A 17,665-nucleotide genomic window follows, 5' to 3' on the forward strand; every position below is an offset into this window, starting at 1 on the left:
TTTTTCCAGCAATGGACAAGTCTGAGGCAAACACCAGGTGAAAAGACCAGCTGTAAAACAGTTTTCTCCAGTTTGCAGGCTGGAAAGGAGACGTGGCCATCTAAGAATGGATATTTACAAGGTACTTTAGCAGGAGCCACACAGCTCTGCAGACAGGCAGGCTCTACAGTACAGGTCTTGATAACTTAGTACAAAAAATAATTAGTTAAGGGTCCTAATGACAATTTTTATTTGTTTTTCACATAACCAAGGGCAGAGCTGACAGTTAACAGAGAGACTATTTAATACACTATCAACTCAAGAGTCTTCAACACTTCCTTCCTTTCAAAAGTGGTGAGAGTGATGAAAAGTATACAGTTCCCAGATTCCCTGTTCTAACTCTCAGAAATTAGCAGAGATCTGCTCCTGCTTGAAATTTTGCTGTAGGTAGGAAAAGCAGGAAGTGCTCACTGCTAATAGAAGTGAGAAACATCCCAGGTACCAGAGTTTTGACACAGCAATAACCTATATCACAGTGTTCCTTGCTGCTTTAAACAATAATGAGAAGAGCAGGGAGACTTCAAGTTGCACTGAAATTATGGGCAATTAATTTAACAGCTGCAGGAGAGATGTGAGGGAAAAAAGTAAAAAGGGCAGGAAGCAGGAGGCTGATGTTTGATTAGAACCTGGTTGCAGGGGGTGGTCCCTCTCAGCTGAGGACTGAGTGGCAACAACTGTACCTTGTAAAACTGATTTTCCAGCAGAAGACCCCTCTGCTCATTTAAACCCTGAAGTTCAGTCAGCTTCTACTCCTCAGAGGAACGGCTAAAATAGCTGTGCTGTCTCCTTCAGAGAAGGAAAATAAGGTATTTTTCTACATGCTAGTGTAAGTATAAGGTCTTGGGCTGTGTTTTTGTTGTTTGTTTTGGTTACTTTAATGACATGTTACAGAAAAAAAAATCAAATACCCTCTAATAGAGTGTTACTTGTATCTGCTTGGAGGCTCTTGTGCATTTATAGAATAGTCCTAAACCTAATTGCAGTGGTATTTAAATTTTAATTTAAAGGTAACTCATGTATCTTTTCACAGATAATACATCTGTAATAATGTATCTCTAATATAGCTGTCTTCCACTTCCTGGTATATATTTGAGAATTAAGTCTTTTAAGAGACATAGTTAAAAGTAGTCTCTTCTTTAAAATTACTCTGAACTTCTTTGTATTTTTTATTTATTTTTTTTTTAAGTATTCATGTGGCTAAGGACATGTTCACTAGAGTAAATGTTACTACTTGTAGAAATATTAGAAAAATAAACTTAGTTTTACATGAGCAGAGGCAAGATCTCTAAGTTGCTGCCATGCAGGCAGCTTGTAATAAACCAGTTTAAATGCAATACTTAGTATTTATGTTTATTTCAATCTAGATTAATAATTACTTATATATAATTTTATTCCTTGCTTCAAAAGGTTATACAAGTGTTAAGTGCTAGTGAGGCTTGCTGCTGTTTTGGGGAAAAGGAATTAATTTTTCTACATAATAAATCACTTAAAATCTGATTCTTGGGAACTTCACCTAGCTTCATTTGGTACATATTTGTTATTTAATACTATAGCTCCATAATCTCAATGTGACTTCCAATGGGATCTGTTTCCCCTCTTGCTTCTTCCCAATGACCAAGATTCAGCCAAGCTGGCAATGCCTGTTCTAGAGCTCTGCCCTGGGTCTGCTGAGGGCATCCCTCAGTAAGCATTCTTGCTGCTGGTGTTTCAGCAGATGCTGCTTTGGTGGGTTACAAAGCTGTGGGTGAAACCCCCTCTGTCCCTTGGAAGCTCCCAGCTGATCAGGTTGCAATGTGCAGGGTAGACATGGAAACCTCACTGGGAATGGGGATTTATCCCTGCAAAATGGACCTCCTGTGCCTTAGTCACGTGCAAATATGCTTATCTTGTAGGAAATATCTTTTTAAATGCTGCCTGGGAGAACAGTTAATAAAAATACACACAGGATGAGGTGTCTCTGTAGGGCATATTTCTTGTGTAATTCCCAATGTGGCATCATGACAGCTGTGGCTGGTTAGTACAAGAAACACTGGATTCTGGAGTTTTTTTGTTCTTGTAGGCTCACAGAAATGCTGCAACTCTTGTTGGTCTCACTTTTTTTGCCTCATTCCAGCCATCCTCAGTACAATTAAAGAGCTTCCTTTAAATTAAAAAGTCCTCTACTAATTTGCAGGGTATTCCTCAGTTTTTTATTTTCCTTCTCCCTCACCTCCCTGCCATAGTTATGGTATTTTAGAATTAGCAGTGAGATTTTAGGAAATCTTTTTTCCCCAACTTTTCCACATCAACCTCTAGTTCCCTGGACAGCAAAATGTCCTGGCTGAAGGTTTCTGTTAGAGCTCACAGCTGGTAAGTGGAACAGGGGTTTTCAAACCCCTGAATGCCAAAGCTCCAAACTGTCTGCTGAATGGAAAAATTGGCATAAATATGTGTGTGTTGATCACCCTGACTCTCATATCTTGTGCCTATTCTTTCCAGATATTTGGCAAGAGAAGGGAGATGGTGAAGCCTTTTGAACGTGGAGCTAAGAAACGGCACCACAACCCAGTGGATAGCATCTGCAGGAAGATCAGATCCATCCAAATGATGGACCAAGTCTCCAACCCGGCTTTGCAGATACCAAAATTTCAGTCCCAGAGCTTTGACAGCCCACAGAGCAGTACAAAAAAAAATCTGGAAGAATTACTGAAAGGGAGAACCTGCAGAAGTCAGGAGAGTACTTGTTTATCCTTGGTCAGCCCTGACAGAGACAGCATTTTCTCTGCAAACTTGCCTGGTCCTGGGGCCACCTCTGGCTCCTACTCTGCAGAAGCCACCCTTCCAATCCTTAAAAGCAGTGAGCAATCCAGCAGCTCGTGGATACCTCCATATCCAGTGGAGAAATCTTCCCCATACTGCTTTGGGCCCAGGGAGGCCAGTGCCCAGAACAAACAGTGTGCTTTAGTAAATGCTGAACCTAAAGATGTGCAGCCCAAGCAGAAGTATCTGACATCAAGTCCAAATTATTTCTTCACATCTGAAAAAAATCCAGCAAGTGCTGTGGTCCAACCTCCTATGCCAAAGACATTTCTTTCAAGTGAAAGAGGTAAAAATCCTGAAGAAAAACACCCCCTCATTCATAACCCTAGACATCTGAACATTCAGCCTGTGTAGATTAAATTTATTTACCACTTATAACAACATATTTTAGTAGCGCTCAAATGTTAGAAGACTGCAAAAAGAGCTGAGGCAAATCTTAAATTTTCTCTAAAAATATTAATATCAGTGTAAAAAGTGAGGAATTGATAAGGCAAAAACTTTTTCATATTTGCTAATTTATTTTTGGTTTAAGAGATAAAGGTGTTCTAAACAGTTTGAGACTGAGACTACTCTTTGGCTAGTACTATAACATTGTTTTTAATAGCCAAATTTTATTTGGCTCTTAATTTTGCCTATGTATTGTCTATCAGACAGTTTTTGAAGGTACAGGAGTCTGGATGTTGCTCTTAGTTTGGTTTTTTTGTGGTTTGGGGTTTTTTTTTGTATGTTTGTTTTGGGGATTGTTTTCTTAATAGCATAAATAGGATTAATTCTTAATAGTTAAGAATACATAATATTGTATTCTTAATACTATATATCTGGGGGGAGGAAAGAAATACCTGGCCTCTTCAAGTGTCCTGTTTCATATATTTACTCCATAGAAAAATAAACAAGTTTTTACAAAAATACATGTATAAAGGTAGATGCATGGAATACTTCCCAGTCCAGAAGCTCCAGCTATGACTAGTTCCTGTTGTTTAACCAGCTGTTTAGCAGTGAAAGCTGTTTTTAGTGGAGGGGAAGCTGGTTAGTTAGTTTTGTTGTTTCAGTCATCTGGAATGAAAGTTACCATGAGCAAATAAAGATGGGCAATAACATATTTTATCCCCCACAGGAGGGAGACAAACTCTGGGGTACAAAGCCAACAACATGTATGATGTGAGCTTGATCTGTGAAGAGGACCTGCTGACCACCATTTTCTGTGCATGTGACACCAACCACACAGGTTTGCCAGGGTTTTTTCATTGCTTTTTTGTTCTCCTCTCAACAGATTTCCATGGTTCAGATCATGTTTTGGTCCCTGAGACATGTAGGTGCCTGTGTTGCGGCAGGTGAAGTATAAATGTGGAAATGCCCGTGCCTCTTTTGCATGGTGCCCTTATTGCAAACAACTATTTCTTTCTTTCAGCCTTTATCCTGTGGGAAACTTGGAAAACTGCAGAGCAAGAGACAATTCCTCCCAGTCCCACCCCAGATATGACTAAAAGTGGTAGAATTGTGGAATGATTTGGGTTGGAAAGAACCTTAAAGCCCATTCAATTTCCATCCTCCTGCTGTGGGTAGGGACACATTTCCTATCCCAGGTTGCTCACAGCCCCATCCAGCCTGGCCCTGAAAGCAAGGATTAGTATCACATGTCAACTTCTGTTCCTCTTAAACTGAAGTCCACAAAACTAGTAAACTGGATTTTTACACAGAAAGAAACCCACCACTACAAAAAAAAATCTCAACCCAACAAAAAAGAGCTCTAACTACTTTTTTTTTCCAAGATCACACTCTAACTACAGGAATCAGTTTCTTGTCTGCTGATCTTGAGGGCAGTTGGACTCAATGCAGTTCAGTAGTATGGCCTTTTATAGTTTTTTTTTATGGTGCCTTGCCAGGCTTTGGAGTTTGACCCCTGTTTCTGCTTTAGGAAAAGTGGCAGTGTCCAAGATAATTGATTATTTGAGACAAACGACCAGCCGGGGATCAGAGGACAGTGGTCTTGAAGAGCTGTGCAACATGCTTGACCCAGAGCACAAAGATATCTCTTTGGACCTGGAAAAGTATCACACCATCATGGGAGAGTGGATTGAAGACTGTAAGAGAAAATGGTAGCAGCATTTTAATCAATCTATCTCATAAGTCTTCTGTGAAAACAGGAGATTATAAATTTCCCCTGTGCCTCTGGAAAGAAAATGGTGTTGGGACACCATGCCAAAAACATTGCATTTGGCTAAAGTTTTAGAAGTGTCACAAAGCTGGTAAAGAGCCCAGTTTCCTGCTGACTTTGTGACCTTTGATGCTTTTTTCTTTCAGGGAAGAAGGTGCTACTGGAGAATCATCAGCAAGCACAGAAGACCTGGAACTTCTAGCACCTAAAAACATCTCTGAAGGTGCAGAACATTATAGTCTGTTTCTGTTCAGGAAAGCTGCTCTTTCTTGTTCTATAACCAAACCTCACACCTCTTTCAGCCAAAAAGACCCATGTCTGGATGGATGTTACATCAGGAAGCCTGGAGGCCTTTGGGGGTGATGTATCTAAAGGAGACATGTGAGTCCATTTAAGCAATTCTTTCTCAGAATAATGTACTTCTATCTTTGAACCACTTGACAGAAGTTCCAAGAACCTTTATTGTGGAATGCTATTATTGCAGATTTTAATGCTCACATCAGTCTGCAGGAGCTCTTGATGCTGTCACCTTCTTCACAGGTTCTACTCAGACTTAAAATAAAACCAGTGTTTTTTACCACTGCTACCTTGGTGTTTCTGTGCCCATTTGCCTTTTTAATCTGTGGTCAGATGTTTGTCATGTCTTTCCCTGTTTAAACTAGTTCCATGTCTCCACCAAATTCTTAGTTGTCTGACAATAAGAAGACATACTGTCCTGAGAATCTTATCTTGGGTTTTGTTTTGGCCTATCTTTCTTATGATAGGCAGTTTGTTGAGGGTTTTTTTGTAGTACTAGTAATGTCTGTGATTTGGACTCTGCTAATGGCAAAGCACCTAAGGAGGAGCAGAAGTATAATTTGCAGTTTATGCCTAGTCAGAAATCCAACATCTGCTCTGTAATGCTTCCCTATAATTTCTCAGATTCTCAAAAGAATGATCCTTATTCAAGTTTTGGTTGAAAGCATCAAGTGGAGGTTGGCCTGGGGGAGAAGAAAGGACCCAGAAATTGCAGAGTGAATACAGAGGCATTGTTAGTTGGCCCATGAGGTAACTAGCAAAATGTTAAAGCACTCTCATGCAGACATCCAGCTGTGGCACTTTCTGACAGAAAAAGTGCTTAAAACCAAAACTTCTTTGGTGCCTTTAAAACTAGAGAGTTGACTTGGAGATGCTCTCCTATATCTGTGCAGAACAAATGACTGGACACCGCAGTATCACAAGCTGGGCTCTCCTCTCACCTCTAATCAGTGCAGTAGGATGTTTTAAAGTCTGAAGTAGATGAAATCACCTTTCTCACTCTTTCCTGGCAGGGAGACCTCTGACTTGATAACCTGTGTTGCGGACCTGCAGTACAACAACCAGAAGCTGCAGGAGGAGAACAACAAGCTGAAGCTCACCATAGAAGCTGTGGATGAGGCCAACAGCAAGCTCCTGGTAGATAATGAGCATCTACATCAAAAATTAAAAAGGTGGGGGACCCTGATGGCACCAGGCCTACCATGGGCAGAGCTTTGATTTTCCAGTCTTGCTTTCATGCTTTTCTCTTCACCATTGCTTCATCACAGTAGTTTCTTGGCTTTATGCAATATCTGTAAGGTTTAACCCTCCTGCCTGATGTTCTGCTCCGTCCTTTCTGGTTCTTATAAAATCAGTCATCACAGAGTCAGGTTCCTGCAGCATGTGGTGGTGTGGGTGCACACAGGAAGTATCTCAGGCTAAGGCAAACAAACAAAACAACATTAAAATAAAAAGCCTAATATTACCAAGATAAGAGCCAAGGACTGGAAGGCTTCCAATCCTAGACCACATTCTTGTTGCCAAGCAGAGGAGAAATGAGTGTCTAAAAGCTATTTTGCTACTCATTTGATGGACTGAGGTGAGTTGTGTCACTTGTACAGCCTTTCTGTAGCCTGAGGTAGCCTGAGGAGTGCCATGAGTACAAGCCCATTTTTCATTCTGTTCATCTGTCCTAATTAATTACACTGTGATATGGTTTGGTCAGCTGCCAAGCTGTTCCCAGGGTTTTCAGGGGAGATTAAGGCAGGAGCTCTGCAGGGAAGCTGGCATGGGACATGTGCCCTTATGTGGGACCGCATGCTCTGGGATGCTCTGCAGGATCAGGATAGCTTGGAAAAGGGCCTTGCCTGTTGCTTTACTACATGGTTTGGGGTTTATCAGATGAGGGTAAGAAAATGTTACAGAGCTCATCATTGAATACTCAGCTGAAATGGTTTACCCTACTGTAAGCCATGAAGTGTTGTAAAGATGAATTTGTGCTCAGGTAACATGATATATTTAACTGTGTGTAGTGGTTTAGGTTTTTCAATTTGAGTTTCCCAGCTAATGCACTGAATAAAAGAAAATCAAGCTAAATTTTTACCATAGCTTTGTTTGCATCCACCTATCTTGGATGGGGTTTCATCCCTCACTGTAAGAGTGGAAAGGGGTTACAAATAGGAAGTAGAACCATGAGTTTTTGCTTCCTGGACAGAAATGATGGGCTTAAACTTGATTGTTGCTCTTCTGTTAAGTGTCTGTGCCAAAAAATAAGTCCCTGGTGGCTTCTAAAAATACTCTATTTTCAACCTATCTAAACAATTAGCATTAACTGGCTAAAGTTTCTCTGGATTTGCTTCCCCCTGTGCAGTATCCAGCTCTCTGTGTTGAAGGCCAAATCCCTGGAAGAAGAGCTAGAGGAAGCAAGAAGCAACCTGAACCTGTCAGAAGAGAAGAGAGAGCAGATTCTTTGTCAGAACAAACAGCTGGTAGGTGCTCTCCCTTCCTGTTTCCCTTTTACAGCACCTCACACCTTGCTGTAACAGTGGTGTGGCTGCTCAGGCTGTTGAAAATCAGAAGTAAGAACTTTCCTGTACCTTCAGTGGAGGCTCATGAGCTGCACCAGCCCCAGCTCTCCCCTTTTTGTGTGCTCTCTGAAACAAAGGGATTCAACACTCCGCTCTGGATGTGTTTGTGGTCTGTTGCTTTTTGGCTCTTGAACTTTACATGCTAAAACCACCTCTTCTGGTTTTGTTTTTTTTCTATTATTTATCTTGTTTTTTTTATTTTTCCCTAAAAGGAAAAAGAAAATCAGTCTCTCAACATCAAAGTTACTTCTCTCCAGGAAGAGGTAAAATAAATCATGATTTGACATGTTCTTTCTTAGCTAAAATTTGCCATAAGGAAATGAAATGTTTGTCAGACTTTGAGGCCTTGCATGCTAATTAGGTCACCAATATATCAAACATTTTAAAGGGCTGATTTTTCATAGAACTTTGTATCTTGAGGTTGCACTGTGGTTCATTGTCCACTTGCTGGGTAAGTAAGAATCTGAGGTTAGGGAAGCAAAGGGACAGAGACAAACTCCTTCTCCCCCCAGCCACCTTTTTTCCAAGATTTATAGGCAAATTCCATGTATTTCTGATTCCCACAGCTATAAATACACAAACTCTATATTGAAACAATCTCCATCCAACACTTTATCATTTCATATTCACTTCTGTTTTCCTCCCATAAGATCCAAAGGAGGAATCTTGTATGGAGCTGTAACACCAAAAATACATAATAAAAATATTAAAATATCAGTGGGTGTGGTCTCCACTAACAGATGGATCCATTGACACTGGCCAAGGACCTACAGGAGAATGCAGCTCCATTAGCAGAGTATCTCTAGGCTTGTTTTTTAATACAGAGAAGAGCTGTTCATTTTTTATTATTTTTTTACTGCATTAGAGAAAATATTTTGTAAATCAGTTTTTATCAGGTGATAAAATGTTTTGATGCTTGCTTACAGACTGTATTGACTATTTGGGGGAAATGGAGAAACAGGTTAAATCAAACAATAAAGAAAAGAATCACCTTAAGATTAGTCTTTCTGTCAAAGCTCCTTAGTCCAAATAGGTATTAAACCACATTTTTCTGAAAACAATTCTCATTCTGCAGGGCTGACTTTTCTTTAGCTTTCCAGATCTGGTAGTGGTTATAAATTAACATTTTGAGGGGTTTTCTCTTTTACCAGTTCTCTGGGTGGGAAAAGAAGCAGAAGCAATTTTGGTGGGGCAAACACATGCAATGTATGTGCAAAAGTGCTGGTAGTGCTTGAGAGTAGGCAGCAGCTTGGGGGTGGAGATGTCATTTTTGCCTGGCTTCTTCAAGGAGAAGCTGTCAATCTATTCAGCTGTGCCTAAACACTGTGTCTTGTTTAGATTATTAGGAACAGCATGGACACCAACAGGCTGCAAAAGAAGATTTTGGAGTTGTCTAAAAATGCAGCACAGCTTCAAGTAAGCATTTCAGAGCTGAGAGGAATGAAAAATCAACCTGGACTTTACTTGGGTCTAGTGAAGGGGGAATTTCTGCTGCTGGAAGGCAAACAGCCCTGAACCTCTCTATGTTGAAGGACTGCAGTGAGATAGTAGTTTGAGTGTGACATCTTTCACTAAGAACGTTGCTGTCTGGAGGCTAAAATCTAGGCTGAGAGAAACAATCCTCAAATTCATTCTTTCCTCCAAGTTAAGCTTTTTTTGGATACCTTTCTCTCACTATTCAAGAAAATACATTAAGGTCATGCTTTGCGAGATGTTGCTGAAAATATTGACCTGGACAGGTGAGAGGAAACAAAGGTGACTAAAAGTTGAGAATGCTTTCACTCTTTGCTGGGTATAAGATCTGTACTTTGAAACAAACACCATGCAAGGTACTCAAAGACAACTTTGATTTTTCTAAGCAAGGAACACTGATAATTTTTTCCCTTCCTAGCAGGAAATGGGAACAGACTTTTATCATAGTCTGTACTAACAGCTGGGCTTAATTTTGATCTTTTCGTTCTTCAGATCCAAGCACATATCTCTGAGAGCACTGTGGTGAATAAAGAGGCAAGCCTGATCCAGGTTAGTTGTTTTTACTTCATTACTAACTAAAAACCACACAATCACAGGATAATTTGGGTTGGAAGGGACCTTAATGATACCTTGTTCCAGCGCCCTGCCATGGGCAGGGGCAGCTTCCACTGGCCCAGGGTCCCAGTCTGTACTGATGGGATGATTTGTAAAAAGACAAGGCAGTAGTATTCACTGTGGCACTTTTACTTCTACTCTTCTCACACTGCAGAACCTGATCCTATAAATGGCTTCAAAGTAGGCGAGCTCTACTTTAGGACCTGGTTATGAGTCAGCATAACTAAAGGTTTCAGGATTTTGCTTTTTTTTTTTAACACAGCCTATTAAAACAAACTTGTAAACTTCAAACAAAACATCCAGAAACTTCTAAAGGCTACTTTGTTCAGCAGAGACCTATAGAAGGTCTTTCCATTCATGTCTTTCACTGAAATTGTTTGTCAAACTAGAAATGGTGACTTGGAGTCCAATGGAGAAGGAAATTTGTCCATTTATTGCTGAGGTATAATTATCTAGGCTTTACTGAGGAGTGAACTTTTCTGATGTTTTTAAACATGCATTTTATACTAGAAGACAAAGACAGAAGACCATACAAATGTGCTGGCATTCTCTGGATTAATGACTTATGCAAAGAGCCTTCTATGCCAATGGAGTTTCTACTTAGCAGAACATGCTATACATCTCCTGATAAAATATTTGACTGTTGGGCTCCCTGCAAGGTGGCTGCATTTGAATTCAAATACTAAAAAAGAGAACTGAACTTTGGTGTGATCCAGCTGATAACTTTGTAGCTGAGTGTTCTAATAGTTTTGGTTCAGTTGGTTGTTTTTCCAGGAGCAGCTTAAGGGCACAGATTTATTAAATTCTTTTCTTAAAAATAGCTTTCACTTTCTTCTCCTTGAATGATTCAAAGCTTTTGTGAGCTCTGTAGTATCATTTTATTTCAGCAATACACTCTTTGTCTCTTGACTAAATGGGGATTTTGAAAGTAGACCACTAGATTACACGTGGATAAATGTGAGTGGTCGGTATAATTTTGAAGAAATTGGTGTGGAAAACTGACTTGACTTGTTGGCATTAGGATAATCTGATTCTTCAACCTCACTTTTCCTGCCTAGCTTTCTGTGCACTTCATCTCTTTCAAAAACCTCAATGATTTTTAAAAAGAGAGTAGGAAGAACTCATAGAAGTGTGAGAGGACAAGAGCTCCTACTCTGAATTCCTGTTTTCTTTTATAAATTCTCTGCTGTCTGTGCAGTGTCTTTTATTGGAATGGCGTAAGCTGACTGGAGCTCATTGCTAGCTGCTAAGAAAGCAGAAGAACCAAGAAATTGGTTCTTCTACCAATTCCTCAGTCCTACCATGAAGGGTGACTCTTTTTCAGCCTTTGTTAGGTTGTATTTAATCTACAGAGTGCTACACTCTAATAATGAAGATTAAGTAAACTCAGAGCATTGCAACTTGTTCAAAGGGTCAGTTGGGATTAAAACTCAGGTGAGCATGTAATAGAAACCATATTTTAAGATAAAACTAGAGCACTTCTGTCTAGTTTAGTCTGTTGGACCTAAAACCAGGTGAGTAATAAATTAAAGTATAGCACCTGGAAAAGAGGACTTGTCTCCTTAATTTCAGAGTTCAGGTAGGAAAGGTCATCTGAGGGCTTTCTATTACTTAATATGCAAGGTAATTCACTGTACTCTTTTAAATTCACAACTATTTTTATGTCATAACCAGGCTGCTGCTCAAGCTAAATCATACATTTTACTGCTGTGATGAAGGCTCAAATATAAATTTTTTGTTGTTCTTAACAATCTCTGCAGAAGGAGCAGGACATCAAGGATCTCAAGTTAACCATTGTGGAGTGTTCCTCGATAATAGAGGTATGGGTTGGGTTTGGTTTGGCCTGTGCTGATTCCACATGGCAAAGTCAACCTCTAACCAAACCCCATGGATGTTTTAGATACTGAAGGCTGAAAGAAATAAACTGCTGGAGAACATCCAATGCATGCAGCAAGAGCTGATCTCGTGAGTATTGTGGCCAAATCCCAGGAAAGGCAGTTCATTAGAAATCCAGACTGGCCTGATGCATAATTTTTCCTGCTCTTTTTAGGAATGGGCTGAGTTTCCCATTGTGTAAATTTAACAGCAATATTCCTGAAGAGATGAATTCACTGCACTGTGAACTGGAGCTTGCACAGTCTTCTGAGGTATGAATTAAACCTTAATCTCTTCCCAGTTGCCTTGCTTCATCAGAGGCAGAACAAAGCTCATTCCCTGTAGATAATTAGGTAACTCTGGAATTTGAAGCCATTAATCCTAGCATGTAAGCACAGAATGAGAAGGTTGCCATATTGCTCCAAGCACCTTGGAGAAAGTCCTGAGAAGAGCAAACACTTGTAGATATAAAATATTAGCTCATAGTATCCTAGAATGTCCTGGATTGGAAGGAATCTTAAGGATCATTCAGTTCTAACCCCCCTCTGCTCTACAAAGTAGATCTGGAGGAGCTTGGTTCATGCATTTGGCTGGCAGAACAGACTGATGGGAAAAGGTATCAGTTGTCCAGTATATAAAGGCTTTTATGCTGCAGAAACTAGCTGATAGTCTGCTTTTTGTACTGCCTACACCAGATGTGAACAATGATTTTTTCAGTTGTGAAAGAGGAGACTTCTTTTTCTTTCAAGTCAAATGTAGTCAGAAAGGAAATTAAGCATTAAAATGAGCATATTATTGGGTCCTGATCTAATGTATTGTTAAGAAACTCTGATAAGCATTGCTGATGACAAATCAAATATATTTCAATGAATAAAATAAGATATTTATGTAAATATAGAAGATAATGCTTCAACTAAAAGACTTTAATCAGAATTATTTATAACTACTTGTACAGTGCATTAGCTATTAAACCAATGATTCCCAAGCTAATAATTGTTAAATAGTAAATTACTCACCCATGTTGAGTGATTTGACCCATGGGCAAATCTTCAGCCTTGAGAAATAACTTTGAGGGGTATCTCCACTTGAAGGAGAGATCTCCACAAACACCTTGCTAGAAGGGGTGTGTCAGAAGCCCCTGACTTTAAAAAGTGGGACTGGGTTTGTATGGTATAAAGTGACTGACTGTCAGATCTTTCCAGGTTCAGTTGTGTTCTTTGTCAGGAACTTCACCTGCCCCTTCCTCACTGGCGCCAGTTTGTCAGGAAACATTGTGCTTCACATCCTCAGAATTTTTAATTTAGGGATCAAGGAATCAGGCAAATCTTTGCATTCTCCAACAGCAGCATGATCCCTCCCCTTATCAATCCACCACTGATAATTTTTGCAAGTATAGGGTATTGTTGAAGCTCTCTTATACCAGTTTCTGCAAAGCATCCTGATACAATTATGGCTTTGGTTCTGATTTTAAACTGAGCTATTCTGTTCCTATTTCCTTAGACAGTCCATGGAATTCCATTGTTCCCTGTGTTCTGCTCTCCCTTCAGCTACAAGCTGTGTGGCAGAGATGACAGCAGAGAGATGCTGCTAAATGATTTCCATTTATTTTTGTACAAGGTGCATTTGCAAAGAGTTAGCATATATAGCAACGACAATAAAAGTGTACAAACAGGCTAAAACTTCAGGCCCAGAAAGGAGAGGTGGGCTTGGCTAGGCAGCTTTGAAGAGTTAATGTATCATCCCATATTACAGCTCCCCAGAGCCCCAGTGAGTCACTGTTTGCCCTTCAAACACTGCAGTGAGACACGATTCCACCGAGTCACCTGTAAGCAAGGGCTCTGCTTATTCATCACTTAGTAAAGAGTCCTCTGAATAAAGATAACTAATTACTGACTTCCTCTTGCCTACCCTGACATGAATATTTACACTGGATCACTCAGCAGCTTGCTTTTTTTTTTTTTTTTTTTTTAAATCTTCATTGATGTGATGGTTTTGAAATGGTTTTTCCAAGCCTCAAGTTTCAGTAGCTCTGACCTTCTGGTAAATACAGAACAAGGCTACTTCAGGAAAGTCTAAATGTCACTGATGCTGGTTTGTAACAAGGGGATGTCAAAACAAACTAGCTGGCTCTTCTGTCTCTTCAAAGATTATCAGGACTGAATGGACGTCCCTGGATGAAACACTGGACCGTGAAGTGCTGCTTTTGCTACAAGGGCCTGAATATGCAGGAGAAAAATTCAAGACTATCATGCAAAACCTGGTCAGTGGCAAAGCTTACATGGATAAGGGTGTTGTCTTTGATCAGCAATTTAATCAGGCATTGATAATCAGATTGTTTACTCCTTTTGGAAAAATAAGAATAGTTTGAGATTGGAGGGGGATCACAGTTTAACAAGATTACTTGGCTACTCTATCACTTAGCTACTCTAACACTAATTTATATCCTGGGGAATTCTGGGCAGAGTTGTTCTAGATGAGCACTAAAAATGCTGGAGTTTGGGGAGGTTGTTTTGGAATTTATTTTCTTTTTCAGCAAGAGGAAGCCTCTGAAGCAGAGGAGCTTGTCATGGTTTCATTAGAATGGGTAAAAGATCTTGATGAGGACATGCAACAAGCATGGGAAAGAAAACTTATGGTGAGTAACTTTCTCTGAAGCATTCAGTGAAATGGTGGAGCTGTGAAAAACTTCAGGTGGATGTCTTGCTGCTGCATGCTGTATTTATTACTGGAGATCAGAGTCCATCTGTGGGTCAGAGATGGCTGCATGGAGAGAAGGATCTTTTGCTGGGTTTTTTTGAGGAGGAAAAAGATGATTGCTATTCACTTACATGCTGTGTTCTTTCTGGCTTGTCTTGTGCAAGAGCTCCCTTAGTTAAAACTCTGCTTGAAGGAAAGCTGAAGCAGGTCAATTAGCAGAGGAGGATTTGTAACCAAATTTCCAAATCAAAACCTCCATAGGGTTTATTTTGCTGTGAAAGGCAAAGAATTCTGCTTCTACTGAATATATTCCACAGGAAAAATTTCAACAAAACCTTGTTTTAAAACTTAATCTTGCATGATGTATTTCTCCTATTCCTCATACCTGTTGCGAAGCTTGCAAGCACAGACTTTTGCTCAAGGTACTGATAAAAATGTCTTCCTGACATAACTAAACACTCTTGTTCCCTCCTTCTCTCCCCTATAACAGTACAGTTTCTGTTTTATGTTTTTACATAAAATTTCTATCTTATTGGCTCTGACTTTTTCTCTAACCTGCTCCTTTCTGCTCATCTGTTGCTAGGAATGCTCCAAAAACCCTAAGCTGTACATTAATGCTTTTCAGCATTAATGTTTTTCAGCTCCCTAATGGATGTCAAACCCCTCAGTTCCTCTCCTTTGGGTGACAGCAGGTGCCACTAGGGGATTTGCTGCTTGAGGATGTTGGTTCTTTGGGCAGAAAACTGCCCTTCTGTTTTCCTTTAGTGCTGCAGAATGGTGTAGCTGGGCCTCTTAATATTTCCTGGGCAGGGCTGGAGCAATCATTGGGAGCCATTCAGTCCTGGAACCAGTTTTTTTATAATTTTTCTTCAGGTAAATCCTGAAACCTTCCCATTAGAGAAGGTGCAGTCATCTCACTCTCTTCACCCAGATGTGACTTTGGGTAGACTCCAGCAAACTGCTGCCTCATGAATTGCTGTAGCTTTTTGTTCTTGACTGAAAACCTCCTCCTTCAAAGCTGTCAGAGCTGAAAAATGCTTGTGAAGTTACACTCAGGTTGGGATCATATTCATGTTAAATATGTGAAGCTAAAAAACTTTGGGTGTGGGAGTTGGAGTTGATTACGGCACTTGAATCCTATTCTGGCTCCTAAAGAATGATGCATTTGGAAATTGAGCTAACAGAGGATCAAGAAAGAGCAAAATCCTTTAAAAATAAAAGGTTCCATCCTTCAGGGTCCCACAGGGGATAGGAAATGACTTCATGTCAAATTATCTTCACCTAGACAGAACAAGCTAGATATGTGTGAAATTTTGTGCATGGAGCTGAACACCAGTAGCTAAAAAAAAAAAAATAATTCAAAGTAGCTTCTTCCAGCCTCAGAGAAAGCACATGGTCCAAGATTTAGTTTGTCAGTGAAAGTTGTCACTAGAAGCCTTGCCCACCATTTCTTGTGAAATATATTATGTTTTTCTGTGGTTCAGTATTTTCAAAAGCATTTTAAAGGATATTAGACATAAAGCCAACTTGAAGTGTGCTTATGTTTTTGTGCATATATACATATGTTTAAGTATATATAATGACAGCAAAATCTTTTTCACCCTTCTGCTGGGAGGCAAGATTGGTATGTGTGCCCTGGTTAGCCTATATCACTTAATTGTTAAAATAATGGTATTTCTACAAGTGAGTGCTCCCTGCCTTGGCTGAGAAACAGATCCTCAGGATGTGGGCAGTTGTACATGGTCACATCCCACGTCATCCTAGGAAACCTATCAGCAAAACCTGCTTTTTTTTCTTGCTTTTTTAAAGCATGACACTTGATGTGTTTTGTTTGGTTTTTTTTTTTTATTTGAAACTTATGAGCATGAATCTCCAACTTGCAAGCAGATAACATGGCCTGTATTTGTAAGATTGATGTTTTCCCCTTAGAATTTCTGCAAAATCCCAGGAATATAAACTTCATTCTTTCCTGACCTCTGCTTGACTCTCATTACAGATACTTTAAAAGCTGAGGACGCTTTCATGTGCTCAGTTAAGCAAGGTCAGAGGGAGAGCACTGGATTCTTCTCATTAGTTTATACTGCAAGTCACTGTTCAGAGAAATAGAGAGTTCAGTGTTACTTAACACTTAATTTTTACCCTTTTCTTTTCTACAAACCAGAGGTAAATCTAAAAGCCTTTCTGGTGGGGATCATCTCTGGGACAGATCATCTGCTAGGCGTGTATGACAAACAGAAATATGGTTTTACTGATTCTTGATTATTTCATTTATTTTGCTGTAATACAAGCTCAATTTGGTACCAATGGACTCAGTTGTACTTTGAGGAAAGGGCCACAGAAGCCTAAATTATCAATTTTAGGGCTTCCTGCAAGATGACTTTTAATAAAACTTCCTCTTACAAGCTATGTTTTTTGTTGCTGTATCTGGGCACCTTGCTGGTGGAGTTTTCTATCCTCTGATAGTGTGGGATGTAGGTGGCAATATTAATTGATGGAGCAGGGAACTCAATTCTCACCATGTAAATTAAGGCTCTGGCTCATTCCCTGGTTCTGCTCCTCCTCTAACCACATGGCAACTTCAAAATTCCACAGGCTCTCAAGCAAGAACTAGGAGAAAAAAGACGTCTTTGGACCCAGAAGCTCCAGCTTTTGGAAAAATGCAATGAGTCCTTAGACAAGGATTTTATTCGAGTGGCAGGCAACCTGAGGAGAACCAAGACAGAACTACTTCATCTAAGGAAAGAGCTCTCTGCTAGGTACCCCTTCAATGCCTGTGTGGTTTTTTGGGGGGGAGTTTAGTTCTGGTTTAGGTTTGTTTTTGGGGTTTTGCTTGTTTGTTTTGATTTGGTGTTGTTTTGGTTTGGGTTTTTTCTTTCTGGTTGCTTAGCTGTTAAGTATTTTATTTTGGGGTGGGTTTTTTGTGGCACAAAGTCTACTGAATTCTCAAGAATTTTTTTTCACAGAGGAAATGATCTCTTTTGGAGAGTGGATCTGGTTTTAGCACAAGGTCTGCACTGTGTGGGAGTTCAGGTTTGTGTCTGGACTGATGTACAGTCTTGGAGGCGTCTTTGAAAACATTAGGGAGACCACAGACAGAGAAGTTAAAGCATGAGGGCTCTGCCTACCAAGCAGGTGCAGCCATTAAAAA

At 39.9% G+C, this 17,665-nt stretch overlaps 1 protein-coding gene across 1 annotated transcript in view; it reads left to right on the plus strand.

Annotated features, from left to right (window-relative positions):
- The first annotated feature begins 2,538 nt into the window (after positions 1–2,538).
- LOC131591583 (inositol 1,4,5-triphosphate receptor associated 2-like) overlaps positions 2,539–17,665 on the plus strand; it is a 34,616-nt gene continuing 19,489 nt past the window's right edge. The window contains exons 1-16 of the mRNA XM_058862408.1: positions 2,539–3,124; positions 3,953–4,063; positions 4,754–4,934; positions 5,140–5,216; positions 5,296–5,374; positions 6,304–6,462; positions 7,641–7,758; positions 8,070–8,120; positions 9,196–9,273; positions 9,823–9,879; positions 11,706–11,765; positions 11,846–11,910; positions 11,996–12,092; positions 13,967–14,080; positions 14,354–14,455; positions 17,110–17,273. Of these exons, the coding sequence (XP_058718391.1) occupies positions 2,539–3,124; positions 3,953–4,063; positions 4,754–4,934; positions 5,140–5,216; positions 5,296–5,374; positions 6,304–6,462; positions 7,641–7,758; positions 8,070–8,120; positions 9,196–9,273; positions 9,823–9,879; positions 11,706–11,765; positions 11,846–11,910; positions 11,996–12,092; positions 13,967–14,080; positions 14,354–14,455; positions 17,110–17,273 (2,099 nt within the window). The remainder of the gene's footprint in view (positions 3,125–3,952; positions 4,064–4,753; positions 4,935–5,139; positions 5,217–5,295; positions 5,375–6,303; positions 6,463–7,640; positions 7,759–8,069; positions 8,121–9,195; positions 9,274–9,822; positions 9,880–11,705; positions 11,766–11,845; positions 11,911–11,995; positions 12,093–13,966; positions 14,081–14,353; positions 14,456–17,109; positions 17,274–17,665) is intronic.

Source organism: Poecile atricapillus, chromosome W (assembly GCF_030490865.1).
Source record: "Poecile atricapillus isolate bPoeAtr1 chromosome W, bPoeAtr1.hap1, whole genome shotgun sequence".
In the NCBI taxonomy this organism is placed as follows: Eukaryota; Metazoa; Chordata; class Aves; order Passeriformes; family Paridae; genus Poecile; species Poecile atricapillus.